This window comes from Silurus aristotelis, assembly GCF_946808225.1.
Source record: "Silurus aristotelis genome assembly, chromosome: 29".
NCBI classification, from domain to species: Eukaryota; Metazoa; Chordata; class Actinopteri; order Siluriformes; family Siluridae; genus Silurus; species Silurus aristotelis.
Genome location: NC_139602.1, coordinates 11,058,052 through 11,078,051, shown reverse-complemented (window position 1 = coordinate 11,078,051; position 20,000 = coordinate 11,058,052). Strand labels below are relative to the sequence as shown.

General features: G+C 39.2%; 1 protein-coding gene across 4 annotated transcripts in view; it reads right to left on the bottom strand.

Annotated features, from left to right (window-relative positions):
• Positions 1 to 20,000, bottom strand: part of pax7a (paired box 7a) — a gene marked incomplete at its 3' end in the record, with an annotated part of 58,736 nt that overhangs the window by 11,631 nt on the left and 27,105 nt on the right. For all 4 annotated transcript variants that reach the window (XM_083535329.1, XM_083535331.1, XM_083535330.1 and 1 more), the window contains exons 6-7: positions 9,598 to 9,763; positions 9,322 to 9,518 (exon numbers count right to left, since the gene is read on the bottom strand). In XM_083535329.1, the coding sequence (XP_083391455.1) occupies positions 9,322 to 9,518; positions 9,598 to 9,763 (363 nt within the window). The remainder of the gene's footprint in view (positions 1 to 9,321; positions 9,519 to 9,597; positions 9,764 to 20,000) is intronic.

The window sequence follows — 20,000 nt, the reverse complement described above, 5'->3', positions numbered from 1 at the left end:
GAGAGAGAGGAACCGAGGAGGAACCCGAGTGGTGGGGGTTTTGTTTGCTAAAGACAGCAGGGGGGCGTCCCGGTGAAAAATGTCAGGTCAAATTATTCTTGACAGTGTTAATATCTGCACCTCATCGCCATAATCACATGTAAATAAATAGTGAAATGGCTCTCAGCTGGAGGCGAGGAGCAGAGGGACGCTTCCAGATGAGCACCGTGGCCTACACACACACACACACACACACGCACACGCAGGAGTGAGCGCATCAATTTATCTTATTTAACCACATTGTACGGCCAAAAGTATTGGGACACCCGACTTTTCCACCCGCATGTGGTTCTTCCTCAAACTGTTCCAACAAAGCTGAAGGCACACACCTGTATAAGTGTGTGTAGAATGAAATGTTGCCTTCGCTTGAACTAGGAGACCCAAACCTGTTCCAGCATCACAATACCCCTGTACACAAATCCAACTCCATAAAAGATCTGCATTCCATGGGTTGGATTTGGTGAAAGATCTCCTGCTATAAACATGAAACCCAGACCTCCTCACCTTCTCACCTTCTCACCCTCTCACCTACATCACTACCTGACTTTACTAACACCCTTATAGCTGAATAAATCTCCACAAAATCTAGTGGAACATCTTCTCAGTGGAGTGGAAGTTATTATAAGATCAAACAGGAAGTGAATGTGCTTTAAAGCACATATCAATTTTACATGTAGTCTCAATAATATACTGTAACCAGCTGTACTTTTCCTTTATTGTACTTTTTCCTCTGTACCTTCTCGCTCCTTGTACATGTAGATGAAGAAGAACCATGCACATTAGCTAGATTTCAGTGTACAGTACTGTATTGTATTGTGTGTATATATATATATATATACAGTATATATAGTGTATATAGTTTATATAGTATGGTACAGCATATATAGTATACACATTGTGCAAAGGTGCTCATCATGCTCCTTTCTCATCTATATGTACAATGTGCGAGAAGGTACAGAAGATACATATACCTCAGTCAGACATGAAACATTACACCTTCACCTCGGGCAGCTCGGAAAATCCTTACACACTTCTAACAGCATTACAATGTGGTGGTCAGGGGAGAGAATTCCCATTACATCACTGACTGATGAAACTCCAGAAAAACCCACAGAATGACCCAATATTTCCAACCAAACCAGATTGTGAAAAAGTTGGATTCTATGACTTATGCGTCACTGTTTGGAACTAATGCACATCCGTTTATCGGACTCAGTACGGTGGCTAGGAACAGTTTTCCATGTTTTCAGGAAAAAAAAATGCTGAGTAAATGTATATTGGAGCGTTTACACCTGAAGGGGGCGTGGCCTATAAAACTGGATCAGTGTAGTAAATGGAAAAAAGTGTAAAACAACATGAAAAAAAATTGTGTGTGTGTGTAATAAGTGGAATTCAGAATAAGAATTGGATACCCAGAATGGATGTGGTCTTGTAAAGTGTACATGTGTGTTGCTATTTAATTCATGTTTATTTGTATTGCGCTTTTAACACTAAACGTTGTCTCAGAGCAGCTTTACACAGATAATGAGGAGATAAAAATTAATAAGATGTTCTTTATAAAAAAATAAGTTTGTCCCTGCCGGTGGCGACTGTGACAAGAAAAAACTTCCTGAGATGGAATAAGGAGGAAAACCTTTAGAGGAACCAGAATCGAGAAGGACCTCATCATCTGGGTGGACAAACACCCTGTGTTTGTGTATAGATTTTGGCTCTGACAGTCCCTCAGCCTCAGCTACATCACTCCAGTTTTGTTTACTCGTCCTGTGAGCTTGATATCTGACCCCGTCCATGTCCAGTCATGTGCATTAAAATACATTTGTTTAATGTTATAATATTCACAGGATAATTTGTAATTCTATTGAACACTATACTGATCCCTGAAATCCCCTGAAATCCTCATCAACCCTCTTTCATTTGTGAGTTTTATGGGTATCTGAAGGCACCCATATTAGATATCCAAGGGGAAAAAACCTCTGAGGGTTTGGGGGATTTTTGCCCCAGTGGGGCGCCAGTGGGCATTAGAGAGAGAGAGAGAGAGAGAGAGAGAGAGAAGTGTGTGTGTGTGTGTGTGTGTGTGTGTGTGTGTGTGTGTGTGTGTGTGTGTGTGTGTGTGTGTGTAAGCGAGTCCGACCCTGTCGCGGTATTAATCACATCCACGCACCTGTCACACTGGCATGTGGAACTAACAGGAAGCATGTTGGAGAAAGTGACGACGCCCGAACGGCTGCAGTGAGCAGCAGGTTCACCCACGACCCCATGACCTCCTGACCCACTCAACCTGTAGATCTGAGGGACAAAAGCCAAGTCTGGATGGAGGTGTCTAAATACCATCACACACACAAACACACACACACACACACAATCTCCTAGGATTTGGCCAAATGTATGTCTGCGTGTTTCTGGGAGAAAAATGCAAAAATCACATTCCCATACATTCACCAGAAACAGCGACTTACATTCACTCACATTCTCTACATCTTTCTTTTTTTCTTTCTCTCTGTCTTTCTCTCGCTTTATTTCCCACCAGACAAACAAACAGACTGGAATTTAATTGCATTATTATTGTCTTTAATCTACTGTTATATCATGGTACATGGTAAGAGGGAGTGAGTGTGAGAAAGAGAGATACTGAGAGATCCAAGGAGAGAGAGAGACTAACAAAAAGATGGAGAGACAAAAAAAGAGAAAGAAAAACAGAGAGGGAGATGGAGAGAGATGAACAAACATAAACAAATATAAACATAAAGACAAAGAGAGAGAAAGAAACAGAAAACGAGAGAAAACAGGACACAGACAGAGTCAGACAGACAGACAGACAGACAGACAGACAGACAGACAGACAGACAGACAGACAGACAGACAGATAGATAGATAGATAGATAGATAGATAGATAGATAGATAGATAGATAGATAGATAGATAGATAGATAGATAGATAGATGCACACAGAGAGAAGGAACTTCTAGAGATGTGAAAATGTTGCGATTGCACTTGAAGAATCCACTACACGTGTATGAAACACGTAACCTTTGCACTACTTTCCCATAAATGGGACTCCAGATGACCTTTTTAACCTTCCAGATTTTTACAGATTGTAAATCAGAACATTTCCGGATCCGAACCTCAGGTTTCCTCTTCGAGTTTTCATTTCCAGCTTCGTTCTCATCTTTAGCAAACCCCCTGACCTCCTGTCTCTTCTAATAAACTATCGAATAGATTTTGGAGAAATCAGAAGAACCCCCAGCAGAACCGACCCCTGGGGGGTAAAAGTATTGGCGCCTCTGGTTCATTTGGAAAAACCTCAACAAATTTCCTGGCAGAGGATTTTCCTTCTCAAGCCTCTTATGTGTCTTTTCCCACCAAAAACAGAACCAGGATCGGATTTAATGTAATTATTAAAATAAAAACACCCCTCTGTTAGCGCACACACACAAACACACACACACACACACACACACACACACACACACACACACACACACACACACACACACACACGAGAAGTGTGTACAGGGTGGTATAAATACAGATATGCGCTTTGAGAGCAGGCCAGCTGACACCGTGCCCAAGCTGCAGCTTATAATAATGCCCAAGTGTGCGTCTGTGTGTGTGTGTGTGTGTGTGTGTGTGTGTGTGTGTGTGTGTGCGTGTGCGCTCATTTATATGCAGGAGAAACAGAGGTCTTGTTGAAAGTTAGTGAGAACCCTGTGAGACGGAAGCAGGGAGAATGCGAGCTCATTAGACGAGCGTTCTTTTCAGCACGTGGCTGCAGTGTAGACGAGGACGAGGACGAGGTTTCAGACGGAGAGATGGAGCGTCTTACGTTCCTTATCTCAGTCAGACAGTTGTGGAGAGCTGGAGAGCGGCGGTGGTGAGAGCAGTTAGAGAACGAGCAGGCTGAGCGGGCACACACACAAACACACACACAGGCCCGGGGACACGGATCAAAGAGTATGAGGAGTGTAAGGAGTGTGTGCATGGAGTCTTCTTCACCCTGCCTCGCTCACACGTCCAGAATTCCTCTCACCTCTGAGATCCTCGAGGTGTTGGTGAAGGGACTACAGACCTGTTGATTGATGCTGATGTTAAGGATCGAAACTGAAAGGCTGCAATTGCAGAGTAAAAAAAAAAAGGATTCCTATTTTAAAACTGACGCCTAAATAGTTGAAATAACTCGTCATCTTCGTAAAGTTTTATATGGTATTGTATCGGTTTATATTGTATCGTATCGTATAGTCATATTGTATCGCATTTGTCATATCGTATCATTTCATACAGTTTTATATTGTACTGTATTTTTCATATCGTATCGTATTTCATATTGTACAGTTTCATATGTCATATGGCATCGTTTTATAATGTACTTGTATCATATCACGTATTGTATCGATCATAGATCACATTGTATCATATTATATAGTTTATTATCATATTGCTTCATATTGCATAATGAAATTTTATATTGTATCATTGCTTTTTAATCTTTTTTTCACGCCATTAGTTTCAAACAATGTTACAATTTCTACAGGTTTGTAATAATTGCTAAACATATCTTCTTAAAATTACACCTTCGCGTGATGTCTTCACTGCAAGTAAGAGACTTGCGAATCTCCACACGTCCACACAAAGAGAAATGTCTTCTATCGCAAAGAAGGAAGGTTAAATAAAATTCTTGCTATTTTTCTGATCTGTGCTTTCCCTATTGACCCGTGGCCATTTTCTTCCTTCCAACACCTGCTGTGCTCCAAAATGAAAAAAAAAAAAACCCCTCTGACTCGGTCAGGCACGGCTTAATGGATCTCATTTTGACATGGCGATGCTCTCCGAGTTCCACCTCCTGACTTCCTGCGAGTGGTGGCGAGGACGAGCGCAGGCCACCGAGCGGCGATGAGTTTTCTGCCCGGTCCGTAATGAGAAAATGTAGTGTGTCTGTGTGGGTTATGGGATTGCAAAGGTGACTGCGATGCCTGTCCTGAGATCAGCAGGGATCCATTACCACGGAGCACTCGGTCACCGTAACCCATTTGCCAGGAATGACAACATTTTGTCCATTTTTTTTTTACCAGCCATGAGCAGAAATGGCTTGTCTCCACCAAACATATGTTCAATAAAGCACTGTTTTACATGCAGGAAAAGAGAAGATCTTTTTTTTTAAAGGAGTGAACCATGGGTTAAAGCTTCTAGCTTAAAATTGATCCTCACACTCTTTCTGATTTTTACCTCCAATTCATTTAAATAAACTACAAACCCTGACTTCTTTAAACATGTACACAACGTGGCTAAAAGTTTGTAGACACCTGAGCATAAGATTGGTATTTGCTTCTTCCTGAACATCTAATTCCACCTTTAGTCCCCATTTCCTGTAACAATAAACTCCACTCTTCTGGGAAGATGTTCCACTAGATTTGTGTGGAGATTCATTCATCCACAAGGCTGTTAGTAAAGTCAGGTGCTGATGTAGGTGAGGTGAGGAGGCCTGGACTCCACATTCATCACAAATAGTGTTGGAGCTCTATAGCAGGAGATCTTCCATTCATCAGGAGCATGCGATTAGACTTGTGCTCTCTCCACGGGTGCTCATTTATTGCTCTTAAAGTTCTCACGTCAGAGTGGTGAGGAACAGTAAGTTCTTATGCACTGTAGTGGAGTAAAGAACAACATCTGACACGTTCACATGGAGTGAAGGAAACGTTTCTTGGTAAAGTACATATGACTTTGTCATTTCTTTGTTTTTTCTTCACATTTCAGACTTTTCTAAATGAAGTCTCCTGTGATATGAAAGTGAGAGCTGGGAGAAGCTTCACCACAAACAGTCCTTTATTATAAAAAAACACTGCTGGAATGCAGGCATCTTCTCGCCAACTTCAAGTCTTTGCCCAGATTGAGCTCTGCAGTTGTGTAGGAAGCTGAAAAAGATCCCCAGCGTCAGGGCGGATATGAAGATGTGGAGATGTGGAGATGTGGAGCTGAGCGCTAAGTGACTGCAGCAGATGCTGGTGTGCAGTAGGGATTCCTGGGTTCGCTCCGAGGTTTTCGTGTGAAAGTGCTGGCAGCTTCAGAGCACAGACTTTGAGCTGAGCCTGAACTCTGGTCTTGCTGTCAGGATGGACATATATCTCCAGCCCAACCAGAGTCTAATGGCTCTACCACATGGCTGAGATATTTAGCCGCTCCTCCTCGTCCTCTTCCTCACACCTCTTAACAGTTTTCAAGGATGCAATGGCAGAAAAGCTGATTGGTTTAATACTACAGAATTCTCATGGAGAATTACAGGAGCTCACAGGGGCAGGTTTATGACTTTAACCCATACTGTAACCCCAAAAGTATTAGGACATCTGACTTTTCCAGCCACCTCTGGATGCAAAAACAGAACATTTTCCCTTCACTTGTACTACGAGACCCAAACTTGCTCCAGCATGATATTTGTGCACAAAGCCAGCTCCATGAAGATCTGCTTTCCATTCGTTGTATTTGGTGGAAGATCTCCTGCTATAGAGCTCCAACCCTATTTAACGTGGATGAATGTGAACGCTGACTGCACCCCAGGCCTCAAAATCTCGTTGAACATCTTCCCAGAGGAATGGAGATAATTATAATGGTAAACTTGGACTCGATGTTGAAAAAGATTCACATACCGATCATATGTTATGGTGTTTGTCCGTATAGTGTACATATTTAAATATCATTTTATTATATTTTGGGTGAAGCTGCTTCGCAAATAACGTCTGTTGTTAAAAGTTACTTCATGAAATAAAAACGATACGATGAACTTGGATGGAAGGAGACGTTTATGTAACGTTTATTGAAAACTTTGGGATTTTCTACCCATTGAGATTAGACAGGCCAAATCTCTTACTGTTTTAATATCTGATCTAAAAACTTGCTTTTTTATGGATATCTTTCAGGTGATTTTATTTTTTTTTATTTTTGTGATGTATCTGTGATGAACATTTAAATGCTCTACCTATTGTGCAACAAAAATACAAAATATGTGCAATTCCACTTTTTATTTATTTATTTATTTCATAAAAAAATGGGCAATACCATACTTTTGTTTGTCCTTTTTAAAATGATTTTATTTATTTTTTAATTAGTTTATCCTTGATACAAATGTGCACCTGGAAGCTTCTGTCACCAAAACAAATTCTTTATAGGTAAAAAAAAAAAAAAAAAAAATTCTGATTCTGATTCTAATGTTTATTTTATTTATTTAATATATTTTATTATTATAATTTTTTATTTAAAAAAACATAATTTTTATGCTTGGAAAGCACTTTGACTTGCGACTTTTAAGGGCTCTATATAAAAATAAAGATTATTATTTTCTTTTGAATTAATTAAAACATTTTCAGTAACAATTTAAAACCTGTAGGCACTTAATTTCTTTTTTAAATTAATTTCTAATTTATTTTTTAATCCAGAAAGCTGAATTCCTAATCCATAGCATTAACCAGGAAAAATGTATTATGTAGTGCTGAGAGGAACTCGGAAGCCTGGGTATAAAAAAGTGTGAGAATGTGAATGTGTGTGTGTGTGTGTGTGTGTGTGTGTGTGTGTGTGTGTGTGTGTGTGTATGAGAGAGAGAGAGATCTGTGGCATTTACTTAGGTTGAGCACAAGCGCATTAGTGCTTAAAACCTCTGTGCTATGATTAAGAATCACACACACGGCGAAGAGCCTGTGTTATCCTTCTGCAACGGAAAAGCTCTTTTTTGTCATCAAATCCTTCATTCCTTCTTCTCAGGAAGGAGAGAGAGAGAGAGAGAGAGAGAGAGAGAGAGAGAGAGAGAGAGAGAGAGAGCTAATACCACAAAATGTTCTCCAATCTGCTTTGAGAAAAAAAAAAAAGAACGAGAAAAAAACCCCTCTGAATAAAACGTGTGAATGAGGGTAATTGTGGACAAATGTAGCATTGAAATTCATTTTCAACTCTTTACACACCATTTCAATCGTATTTTCTGCTTGTTAGTTACATCCTGTTGGTGAGGGTCAGTCAGACTGGCCGGTATTGATGGGTAATTGTGTATAATTCACTCTTCGTTTGCGTCAATACGCATCGTTTTTCATAGCTCTGTCCGTCCAGATGTTCGTTCGTAACACTGATGATCCACAGCTGGGTGTGATCAACCACGCAGACACACAGCAAAGTGTCTAGTGTATGTAATGACACAATTAGGACACACAAACCTCAAATCCCATTCAGTTCTTCTCTAAAACGGAAAATGCTTCAAGAACATATAATGTTACTACAACCACCCCTGAGACATTAACAATGTTTCCAGAAACCTATCCATTTTTCCATCCATCCATCCATCCATCCATCCATCCATCCATCCATCCATTGACACACCCATTTATCCATCCATCCATCCATCCATCCATTGACCCACCCATTTATCCATCCATCCATCCATTGACCCACCCATCCATCCATCCATCCATCCATCCATCCATCCATCACCCACTTATCCATCCATCACCCACTTATCCATCCATCACCCACTTATCCATCCATCCATCCATCCATCCATCCATCCATCCATCCATCCATCCATCCATTCATCCATCCATCCATCCATCCATCCATCCATCCATCCTTTCCAGCAGGTTTTCAAGACAAGACAAAAAAACGGCTTATTATTTATGGGAAACCACAACACATGAACATCTCATTGGAGACTCCAAATCCAAAAAAAAGTACAAAAACCATAATCCTTATAGAAAACCTCACCACACTGAGGATCACATTAAAGCATCCATTGTAAGGTATCAGAATGATTCATATCACCCTGCTGCACTTCTCTCAGAGCTGCACCTCCTGATCAACACCTTCTGACCAATCAGAATGTTGTAGATTGTAGATTGTATAAAAGTAAGACATGATGTTCAGGACCCTTTTGGTGAAACACTTTGGCAACTGGTTTATACTAATGGAGAAGAAATTCTTTAAAGGTGCAGTATGTGAATTTTTTTTAAGTGTTTCTACACCTGTAATAACTTTTAAAAGATATCGTAAAAAATATACATCTCACGCTAATCACGCGCTACGGTCATAGAATAGATCTTACTAGTTGCTTCAATTTGACAATTTTCAGGCCCATGAAATAAAAAATTCACCCTCATTTTCTTCACAAAATGCAAGTTTTATGAAGTCCATAAGATGAAAAAAGGCCAGTTAATGTTTTATTCCAATTGCAGTTCAAATCTCAGACAGCAGAGGGCTGTAAATATTACACACTGGCCCTTTAACATTCCTGAAGATCATGATAAAGTTGTTTCTAACCTGAGGGGAAAGCCCGTTGCTGACCGGGTTCATGTGGTTGCTCGGAGCTGACGGAGTCATGAAGGTGTCCGAGTAGCTGGAGAAGGTGTGGCGATTAGACGAGAGGCCGTAGGCGGAGCCAGTGTCGGCTGAGAGCCCCCCCTGGTGCATGGAGGAGGGTGGGAGCGGCTGGGGTCGATGCAGTGTGCTACTTCCATCTACAATGCAAACGCACACAGGATTAGAACTGTCAATCAAAGCTACGGATTCATTATCCAACATGTGATTGGTTCTTACCCTGTGAGAGGGTGGTGCTAGGATAGGTGGTCTCAGGAAGCTGATAGGCTGGTAGGGTGGGCATTCCGGTAGGAGGAAACCCTCCAGGTAACAGGTGATTAAATGCTGCTAGCTGATTGGCTCCTGCTTGTTTGCGCCATCTGGCTCTTCGGTTACTAAACCACACCTGGTGGGAGAAAAACAAAAAGTTTCTGAAGTACAAATCGAGATGAATAGTAATAAACTGTGTGAAAACAGCGAGCAACCTGCGGCTGAGGTCTTCACACGCTCGATCCTCTGAGCTGCTTTGCTTCTCATAACATTAGACACATTAAGAAATAAATCCTAATGTTCATTCTGTCCAGAATTAATAACTCAAATATTTATTGCTCAGACATGAACACACACAGTGGGGAATACTGCGAGTTTGTCCCTGTGGAGAAGTGTGTGTGTGTGTGTGTGTGTGTGTGTGTGTGTGTGTGTGTGTGTGTGTGTGTGTGTGTGTGTGTGTGTGTGTTTTATTACTCCGTTGTTCCTGCAAAGTGACTGAAGCTGTGCTCTAAACAAAACTTCCTGTTATGATCAGCAGATCAGCTGCAGAACACACACTTCCACAACACACACACCTCACCTGCACAAACCCTGAGCTGGAGCTCACATTCCACAACAAACAAACAAACAAACAAACAAACAAACAAACAAACACAATTACAGACAGATAGATAGATAGATAGATAGATAGATAGATAGATAGATAGATAGATAGATAGATAGATAGATAGATAGATAGATAGATAGATAGATAGATAGAGTAAAGGATAAATGGATATATTAAAGACAGAAAAAGAAAGAAAGAAAGAAAGAAAGAAAGAAAGAAAGAAAGAAAGAAAGAAAGAAAGAAAGAAAGAAAGAAAGAAAGAACCAACCAAACAAACAAACAAACAAACAAACAAACAAACAAACAAACAAACAGACAGACAGACAGACAAAAAACAGACAAAATGGAGAGGAAAAAAGGTTAATGATACAGAAAGAAAGAAAGAAAGAAAGAAAGAAAGAAAGAAAGAAAGAAAGAAAGAAAGAAAGAAAGAAAGAAAGAAAGAAAGAAAGAAAGAAAGAAAGAAAGAAAGAAAGAAAGAAAGAATCAAACAACCAAACAAACAAATAAACAAACAAACAGACAAAAAACAGACAAAATGGAGAGAAAAAAAGGTTAATAATACAGAAAGAAAGAAAGAAAGGAAGAAAGAAAGAAAGAAAGAAAGAAAGAAAGAAAGAAAGAAAGAAAGAAAGAAAGAAAGAAAGAAAGAAAGAAAGAAAGAAAAAAAGAAAGAAAGAAAGACTCAAACAACCAAACAAACAAACAAACAAACAAACAAACAAACAAACAGACACAAAACAGACAAAATGGAGAGAAAAAAGGTTAATGAAACAAAAAGAAAGAAAGAAAGAAAGAAAGAAAGAAAGAAAGAAAGAAAGAAAGAAAGAAAGAAAGAAAGAAAGAAAGAAAAAAAGAAAGAAAGAAAGCTTTGTGAGTAAATCATCATCTCCCTCAGAAGCGGCTGATGGTAAATTTACAGATGGTAAAAAAAGTCTTCTGCTTCACGTGAATCTAATTGAAGGAGGTGAAAAGGCGGGGCCTGTATATTGGGCCCCGGCTGCGTTTGGTCGGGGCGAGGCCGGGGCCCCGTGTGCGCCGAAGGTTGAACGACATTGATCTATGCGTCGAACTGACAATTCATCCGCGCTTAATACACTGTCAGCACAGTTCATCTACTGTTGTGTTTGGAACGGCCCGGTCCATTGTTCAGCAGGATGAAAGCACGGGACAAAGAACTCTCAATACAGCGGACCGAACACTGGCCACAAAGAGGGGGGCGTCCCTTTTTAAACAGCCCTTTAAGAGTTCCACTTTCATGGTATGCACACAAGGACACACTCTATTCGGAGGCACTGGAAGCGCAGACACACTCGACAAAACACACATGCACAGACACACACCCCTTTCTTGCCCACCCCTCCCCCACCCCCCTTTTCCCAAAGTGGTATTTATATTGTCTGTGTGCAAAACTGTCAGGTTGCTAGCAGCTAGCGTCTCATTCAAATCGGCTTCAATGGATCTTTAGCGTTTGATTCGACCAAAGATGACTCTTACCCATCTGTCAAGTGTTCGCTCTAAACCCCCTTTTTTTTCCTTTAGTCTTTAGTCGCAGAAAGCGACGCCCACCCCTCCCCCAACTTTCAGACTATAAAGCATCCGAGGGGGCCCTTTAACTAGGACCTGAGCATTAATCCACACCGCTCCCGCAGGGGAAAAAACAGCAAAAAGTCGCCCTCATGTCATCCGCAGGCTCCATTAAACTCCTCCGGAGCTTAAGTAGGAGCAGGAACGGGTGCCAAGACTTAAACCGATCTCCTACTGAGGTCGGATAAACAGGTCTCATCGCCCGGGGACATGAAAACTGGGATACACCACTTCCTTCACTTAAATAGCAGCAAGGTCACATGACCTATGATCCCGGGACCCTACTTTTGACCCTGTGGGTCTTTCAACTCCACAGCAATTGTCTGCCTTTTTCATCCAACACGGTGTGACATCATGACTGTGAGGTTGAATCCTTAAGAAGAAGAGTTTTGAAGGATACTGTAGATCCTGCACTTGATGTCAAAAATCCTGAGGTACATGGTGAGGTACTGGAATTTCGATCTTCATCTCCCTTCAAAAAAACGCAAATGCAGAATAACTAAAAACCTCTAAACATGTCTGTGTTCGTTCATGTGTGTGTGTGTGTGTGTGTGTATTCCATCTGGGTCCAGGCCACACCAGCTGCATTTCTCAGCTGGATTTAAGGCTCTGGAACCTGATCACAAAGTCACCTTGGACAGTCCCAGTTTTCTCTCTCCACTCCACAATCCAGTCTAATTCCTCCACAGAGACCCTTCTCATCCTTCATAAGCATTTCTTGTCTACTGAGACCGATGATTCGGTGCTTTATGAAGGACAACACATTCTGAGACATGTAAAAAACAAATTTTGGAAATTTTGGAACTAGGAGTTTTTGACCCTTGGGTGTGGGCAGTTGTTTGGAACCAGTGTGAACTCATTTTGAACCCCTTACCATTAAATATAATGGAGTAGTAAAGTGGTGCTCAATGAGCGTTCACTTTTTTATAAGAATGGTGATAATGTGAGTGGTGCACAAAGGGAATTTCCAGTTTGGACGTCATCATGAGTGCATCCACTGCATTTAGAAGAAACAGCTTGAACATGGTGCTGTGGAAGCGAGCGGCGAAGGCTCCTCACGATGGCAGCTCGATATTCAGCCTCAATATTCTCTCCTGTGTGGGCGTTTAACACCAAAGTTCTCTTTGTGCAGCACTCACACTGGCACCATTATAGAAAGGGGTTCAAAATGAGCTCGCACATGTTCAAAACAATTGATACCCCAGGGTCGAAAACTCCTCCAAAATTTCTCCTTTCCCTGCACCACCCTGTATCTAAATCTCTCTCATACTCATTTGCTAATATAGAATTCAATAACGTGTTCATCATTCAACTCGCTGACTTACATACACAAACAACCACAAAATGGCTGTTAATAAAAAAATGGCGACTAAACAGAACATTATGCAGTACATTTTCCAATAATGCAGCTCAGCCATTGTAGCGCATCATGACCTCAGCAGTGATGGAAAGATCGGATTTTTATAGAAACTCGGTTAATTTTGTTCATTTGATCAGAAATTTAATAAAATGTTATCAATAATCAAATCCACAAACACGAGTACATACGCCAACCTTGACTGTAGTTCCAATAATAAAGAGCTTCACTTCTCATATCTTCTGGATCGTTATTTTGTCATGTGACTCTCATAATTATTGTAACAACAATGTCAAGATTCATACAAAAAAAACTAAACAATCTATTGCATTGTGCAGCATCTATAAGAGTCATGTGACAAAAGAATGAACGACTCGGACCAGAGGACTCATAAGATGAACTACTAAATCTTGGTTCCTAGATTTTGTGATGTTTTGCTCATGTGCGTCCAGTAGAAAATGGACCAATTACTTTTTGAGACGACTCGTTCTTCTAAATCACATTAAAGACTCGTTCGAAAGAACCAAATCGTTCATGATCCATTACTAGACCACGGTTAGCTTGATCATTTTTCTTGCTACCTGACTTCGTGTACCATCTGTATATTGTGTGTTGTGCCATGTGACTTGCAAAGCCAATCAGCAATCAGAACTGTTGCTAGCCCCATCTTTATAAACCATTCATTCCTCTTGGCGGCCATCTTGAAAAGGTTTGGGAAGCCGTTCAGCTGGAATCATTTCTTTCTCTTTGTATTTTCTGGTGGCGACAGGTTTTGCGTTCCTGTTCCTGCTGCGTGCACACGTACTGTTATAAGCAAAGCGCCACTATGTTAATTAACGGCGCTGCGAGTGCGAAACGCAGGGAGGATGCAGAGGGATTAGCGTGATAAGTATCAGAGAATACAGAGCGACTGAAAGCGAGTCATTTAAATTGCAATAATAGGAAACTGTTCGAAACTACGCACGGATGCGCTGCAACAAATTTGCTCGTCTGCAATCTGCACCAAATCCTTTTTATTCTTTTATAGAACATAAGCTCAGACTCGGAGGAGCGAGGGGCTTGTCTGTCGGGCTGGGTGGGATTTCTGCACAAAACTTACTCTAATAAATTCTGGATCGCCTCTCAATACGGCTATTACAGCAGATCATGCTAATGCTGAATTTCTTATTTTTCCACAGCGTTCACGAGGTCTGGTACAAGCAACAAAATCAAGTCCTCTCTCTAAGCGAGCTGCTAGCATAAAGACAGATGCTAACCACGTCTTGCCAAATTGATTTGTACGGCTTGTAAAAAAGGCGATGCTTACAGCTTATTAGATTCTACCTTTAATAGCGGCATGTTCATTAAGCCTGATAAGAGACTCTGTGAGACGGCTGCGAAACACGTAACATACGTGTCAATTTTTCGTTCTTGTTTGTGTTTCCTATTTAATGTCGAACCTGGCAAAGCTAGAGCAACAAGCATCTCTCTCTCATCTCCCTTCTTCTGGCTCTCTGGGAAGCGAGAACCTGGCTGTTAGATCTCCAGCTCAGCACAAAACCGGAGAGTACGTCACGCCAGCATGGAACTGATACGGATCCGATCCCGCAATCTATCAACCAGGGTGATAAAACTAAACCAGGGGCTTGTGATGAAGACGGATGGGATGAGGAGCCTCGTGGGAGAGGTCTGGAAGAGGATCTGACTCTGGAGATTGTGCTTGAGGGTAATCTCAGACGTCAGATCTCATCGCTTTTTAACGTTTAAGCAGAGCTGTTCGACAGCTCCAAAGTCATGGGACATGAAGAACAAAGAGTTTTGTCTTGTTTGGGGAAGGTGTATTAGTGTGTGTCTGCGTGCTAGCTGCCACAGCGCCACTCAAATAGATTTTTATTACAATTTCTCATGTTGATCGTTATTTCGATATTTTGTGATGTGATATGTACAACTGTCACTAATAATAATATAAAACCACTTTGTCAGGCAAGTTTCCCATATTCATAGTTGTGTTTTGTAAGTGCTTTGGTATTTTTTCTGGTCTATCCTATAATAATAATAATAATAATAATAATAATAATAATAATAATAATAATAATAAATAAAATAATAATAATAATTAATAATAATAATAAATAAAATAATAATAATAATAATAATAATAATAATAATAATACATAAAATAATAATAATAATAATAATAATAATAATAATAATAATAATAACAATAATAAATAAAATAATAATAATAAATAATGATAATAATAATAATAATAATAATAATAATAATAATAATAATAATAATAATAATAACAATAATAAATAAAATAATAATAATAATAATAATTATTAATAATAATAATAATAATAACAATAATAAATAAAATAATAATAATAATAATAATAATGATCATAATAATAATAATAATAATAATAATAATAATAACAATAATAAATAAAATAATAATAATAATAATGATCATAATAATAATAATAATAATAATAATAATAATAATAATAATAATAATAACAATAATAAATAAAATAATAATAATAATAATAATAACAATAATAAATAAAATAATAATAATAATAATAATGATCATAATAATAATAATAATAATAATAATAACAATAATAAATAAAATAATAATAATAATAATAATAATAATAATAATAATAATAATAATAATAAAGTAATACATTAAAAATATATAAATATATATTGTATATGTATCTACATATCTATAGGTTAGATGTGTTTTTTTCTTTTATTGTTTTTTTTTTTATTATTATTATTATTATTATTGTAAAAAAAAAAAAAAAAAAAAAGCTTGTCATTCTAAAAAATGGTCCGGTTATCAAGAAAATAAATCTCATTATTTTAAGAAAAAATCTCATTATTATTAATTTTTATAAAAAATGTTTTTTTTTTTTTTTACTTGTGTGAAGTTTTATGCACAATTATTACCAGTCTCACACTGGATTTAAATCCATAATAACAAGCTGCATTTCTACTAATAACCTGATTTTCTCGAATATTTCCGAGATACATTTCATGGAATAACGAGATGCTGATGGATATTTTCTTTCTCATGGCAGTTGTGAGATTTTGCTGAATCATCGGTTGCTTGTTTATTATTGAACACCTCATTTTCTCAGTCTCGAGCGTGATATAATAAAACGACTTCCACAAATCTGCTGTTGTTCACCGTGTGCTTGAGAAAAGACGATGAAGAGAACAGCAGCTTGGAGCAGATGAAGAAGAAGTTGGTGAGGAAACCTGTCCTGTCCCCTGTCCCACACCACGACCCTCAACTTTAGTCTCACTAAACTGCCATTTGATGGATGCGTTTCCACAGCTGTCTACGAGCAGGTCAACAGCGCTGCCAAAGGCCTGTCTATTATTCTCCATACCCTACAGAGAGCCAAAAAAATAATAAATGCTCATAGACATTTTCATTCTCATTGCCAGAAACATGCATTAGAACATTATAGGAGTGAATCTGGGCCACTTTGGGAAGAAGGTCTCCGGTATTTTTTTTTTTTTTACTGAGAACAGTCAACTCCTGCTTGGGATTTTTCTGTAACTCTGTAATTCTCTACTCATAGATCGTCCAGAAGCGGCTTTTTCCTTCTCATTTCTTTTGAATTCCGTCCAATAAAGCAGCTGAAATAAAGCGCCTGTGATCATTCCAGCAGATCTGCGCAGATAGACTGAATCTAATCCAGTGACAAAAACCACACATGACATGAGGAAGAGAAACAAATACAGGATGTCCATAAATGCCGCCATAGTCCACTCTCAGGCTCTTCCCCCAGGCCACTGTCTGAACAACACTCAAGACTCTGGTTAACTACAGTCACTTTCTGTGAGTGACCTTTTTAAGGTAATTGAGTTTGAAATGACCTTTGGAGATTTTCAAAGTGTTTAAAAATTAGATCAGGAGGAGAAAACTTCATTAACGAATTTTATCCGTCAGCACAAATTCCTCAGCTCTTCACATGACATCCTGTAAGCGGCATTATTCTCCGAGACCAGGATGGCACAAAAAGAATGCTTTTCAAAACGTGTACAATTTTTTTTATTCTGAAACTCCTGAATCCAGAACACTTTCTAAGTGAGGATTAATACGGACATCGAATGGACATTTGGTGTTGATGAGAACGGGTTCGCTTTGGATTCTGGTTCCCCTCAATGTTGATTCCTCATAAAGTCTCAGGGAGTTTTTTCCATGCCACAGTCACCACTGGTTTATCTCTAAAAAAGCTGCTTTGAGACAATGTTCACTGTTAAAAACAATCTATAAATAAATATGAAACCAACCTTTTAAACACCTCAACATCTCTGCATCATAGTGTTGTTTAGAGAATATAAATATGTGGTGATCCAGAGCTAGGTGAGTGTTTATAAGGGTGTCAAACTTAATACCCAGTGTTGGATTGGTGTTTATAAGCAGCATATTAATTTAGACTGACCTGACAAGCGCAAACTACCTGAGTGTTCAACGCATTGCATTCACACCTGAACTTCCAGCCAATCACAATCCACTATTCACACCTGAACTCTTTCCAGCCAATCACAATCCACTATTCACACCTGAACTCCATCCAGCCAATCACAATCCACTATTCACACCTGAACTCCTTCCCACCAATCACAATCCACTATTCACACCTGATCTCCTTCCAGCCAATCACAATCCACTATTCACTCCTGAACTCCTTCCAGCCAATCACAATCCACTATTCACACCTGAACTCCTTCCAGCCAATCACAATCCACTATTCACACCTGAACTCCATCCAGCCAATCACAATCCACTATACATATCTGAACTCCTTCCAGCCAATCACAATCCACTATTCACACCTGAACTCCATCCAGCCAATCACAATCCTCTATACATATCTGAACTCCTTCCAGCCAATCACAATCTACTATTCACACCTGAACTCCTTCCAGCCAATTACAATCCACTATACATATCTGAACTCCTTCCGGCCAATCACAATCCACTATTTTAGACTGCAGAAAATCTGTGTTTAAACAGTGTATTTCTGTTTCCTCCAGTAATTCAAACTCTCAGGAACAAAGTTGTCCATGTGATTTTTTTTCACGCTCAGTCATGCACAGTTTTATTTACTGCATCGGCACTTTGGTCAGATCAGAACAGATGTCCCGGAAAAATCCACCATCGATGTACAGAACCTCTGTCCCCTGAGCTCCTATTTGTCTAGAAGCGCATCTTAAAGTGTCAAATCAAGTGAAAAACAGGCGTAGGATAATTCGTCCTCCCACCAGTGAAGAGGTGAGTGTGTAGTGTGTGTAGTGAGTGTGTAGTGTGTGTAGTGAGTGTGTAGTGAGTGTGTAGTGTGTGTAGTGAGTGTGTAGTGTGTGTAGTGAGTGTGTAGTGTGTGTAGTGAGTGTGTAGTGTGTACACTCGTCAGACATATGTGAAATGTGTTAGTGCGCTTTTCCTTCATTGTAAACGAGGGTCCACCAATGGCAAAGAGAGCGAGGGATAAAGGAAAGATCAGGTCGTTTTATTCTTTTTTCTTCTTTATAAGCTTTTGATTGATGAATGTTGTTGTAGGGGGGACAGGAGTCTTCAGGGAGTTCGAGCGATCTCTGATACGTAGCCGGGGTTTACAAGCGGCCCGCCGTCTTTTGAGTTGTTACGAGGAGAAATGGAAAGCCTCGAGCAGAGATGAGAACTCATCAGGAATGTGTTTTGTCTCACTTTTCTCGTCTTGTCTGCCCCCCCCCCCTTTTTACTCATCGTCTCAGAGACAACAGCTGCTGCTATAACTCTACTGTATTCGCTTTTGTTTTTGCTCCTTCATAAAATCCACAGGGTGGCAAAAGGCTGTCAAAAAAACATCTCAGCCAGTGAGGGGGACGATAATAAATGGGTTCGAGTCTGCTTCATGACTGCTCTGAGTTTTCCGACAGCTCTGGACATCGGAAAATGGAATTCCCATTGGGGTGAAGCATCTAGGCAAACATTTTGGTGAGGATCTCTGTGCTTGTTCATCAGGGGGAGAATTTGGGGAAGATCTCTGGGCTGAGAAAATGGTCAATGGAGCCCCAAACAGACCTTCATAGATGATTGAAAAAGAACGATTGTTGGGTTGCGGAGGAACCTTTTGGCTTTTTTCTTGTTTCATAAAGAACCTTTTATTAACTTTTTCTTTTATTTATTTATTTATTTATTTATTTATTTATTTATTTATTTATTTATTTATTTATTTTTATAGATGCCCTGATCCAGTTTATATTTTTTAATTAAAACCCATATATAATTCATATTTCCAATAAAATGTACAAAAAATGTATATTAAAAGTTTTTGCAGGTGTTGCAAATAAAATATTTTGCACTTCCAATAATTAGCATACAATTTTCTGTCACACAATCAATTTCTTCCAACCTTATTCAGTCTAATTAAACCAATTTTTATGAAATTGTATACGATAAATAGATGAAAGTTTGTGGACACCTGACCATAAGATTGGTATGTGCTTCTTTAGAAACTTCCCATTCCACATTTAGTCCTAATTTGCTCCTAAAATAAATTCCACTTTTCTGGGCTTCTTGTGCACAGGAACATTATCATGCTGGAACAGGTTCGGGTCTCCAAGTTCAAATGAAGGAAAACTTTCTACAGCATCCAAAGACTTTGCAAAGACAAAGACCTCCAATTCTTTGCTAACATCGTGGTGAAGAATCACATATGGGTGGAAAAGTCGGGTGTCCCAATACTTTTGTCAATATAATGTATATCACGGACTGTTGAAGCCACTCCAGGGAGCAGGTGGGAAAAAAAAACTAAAGGACTGAAATA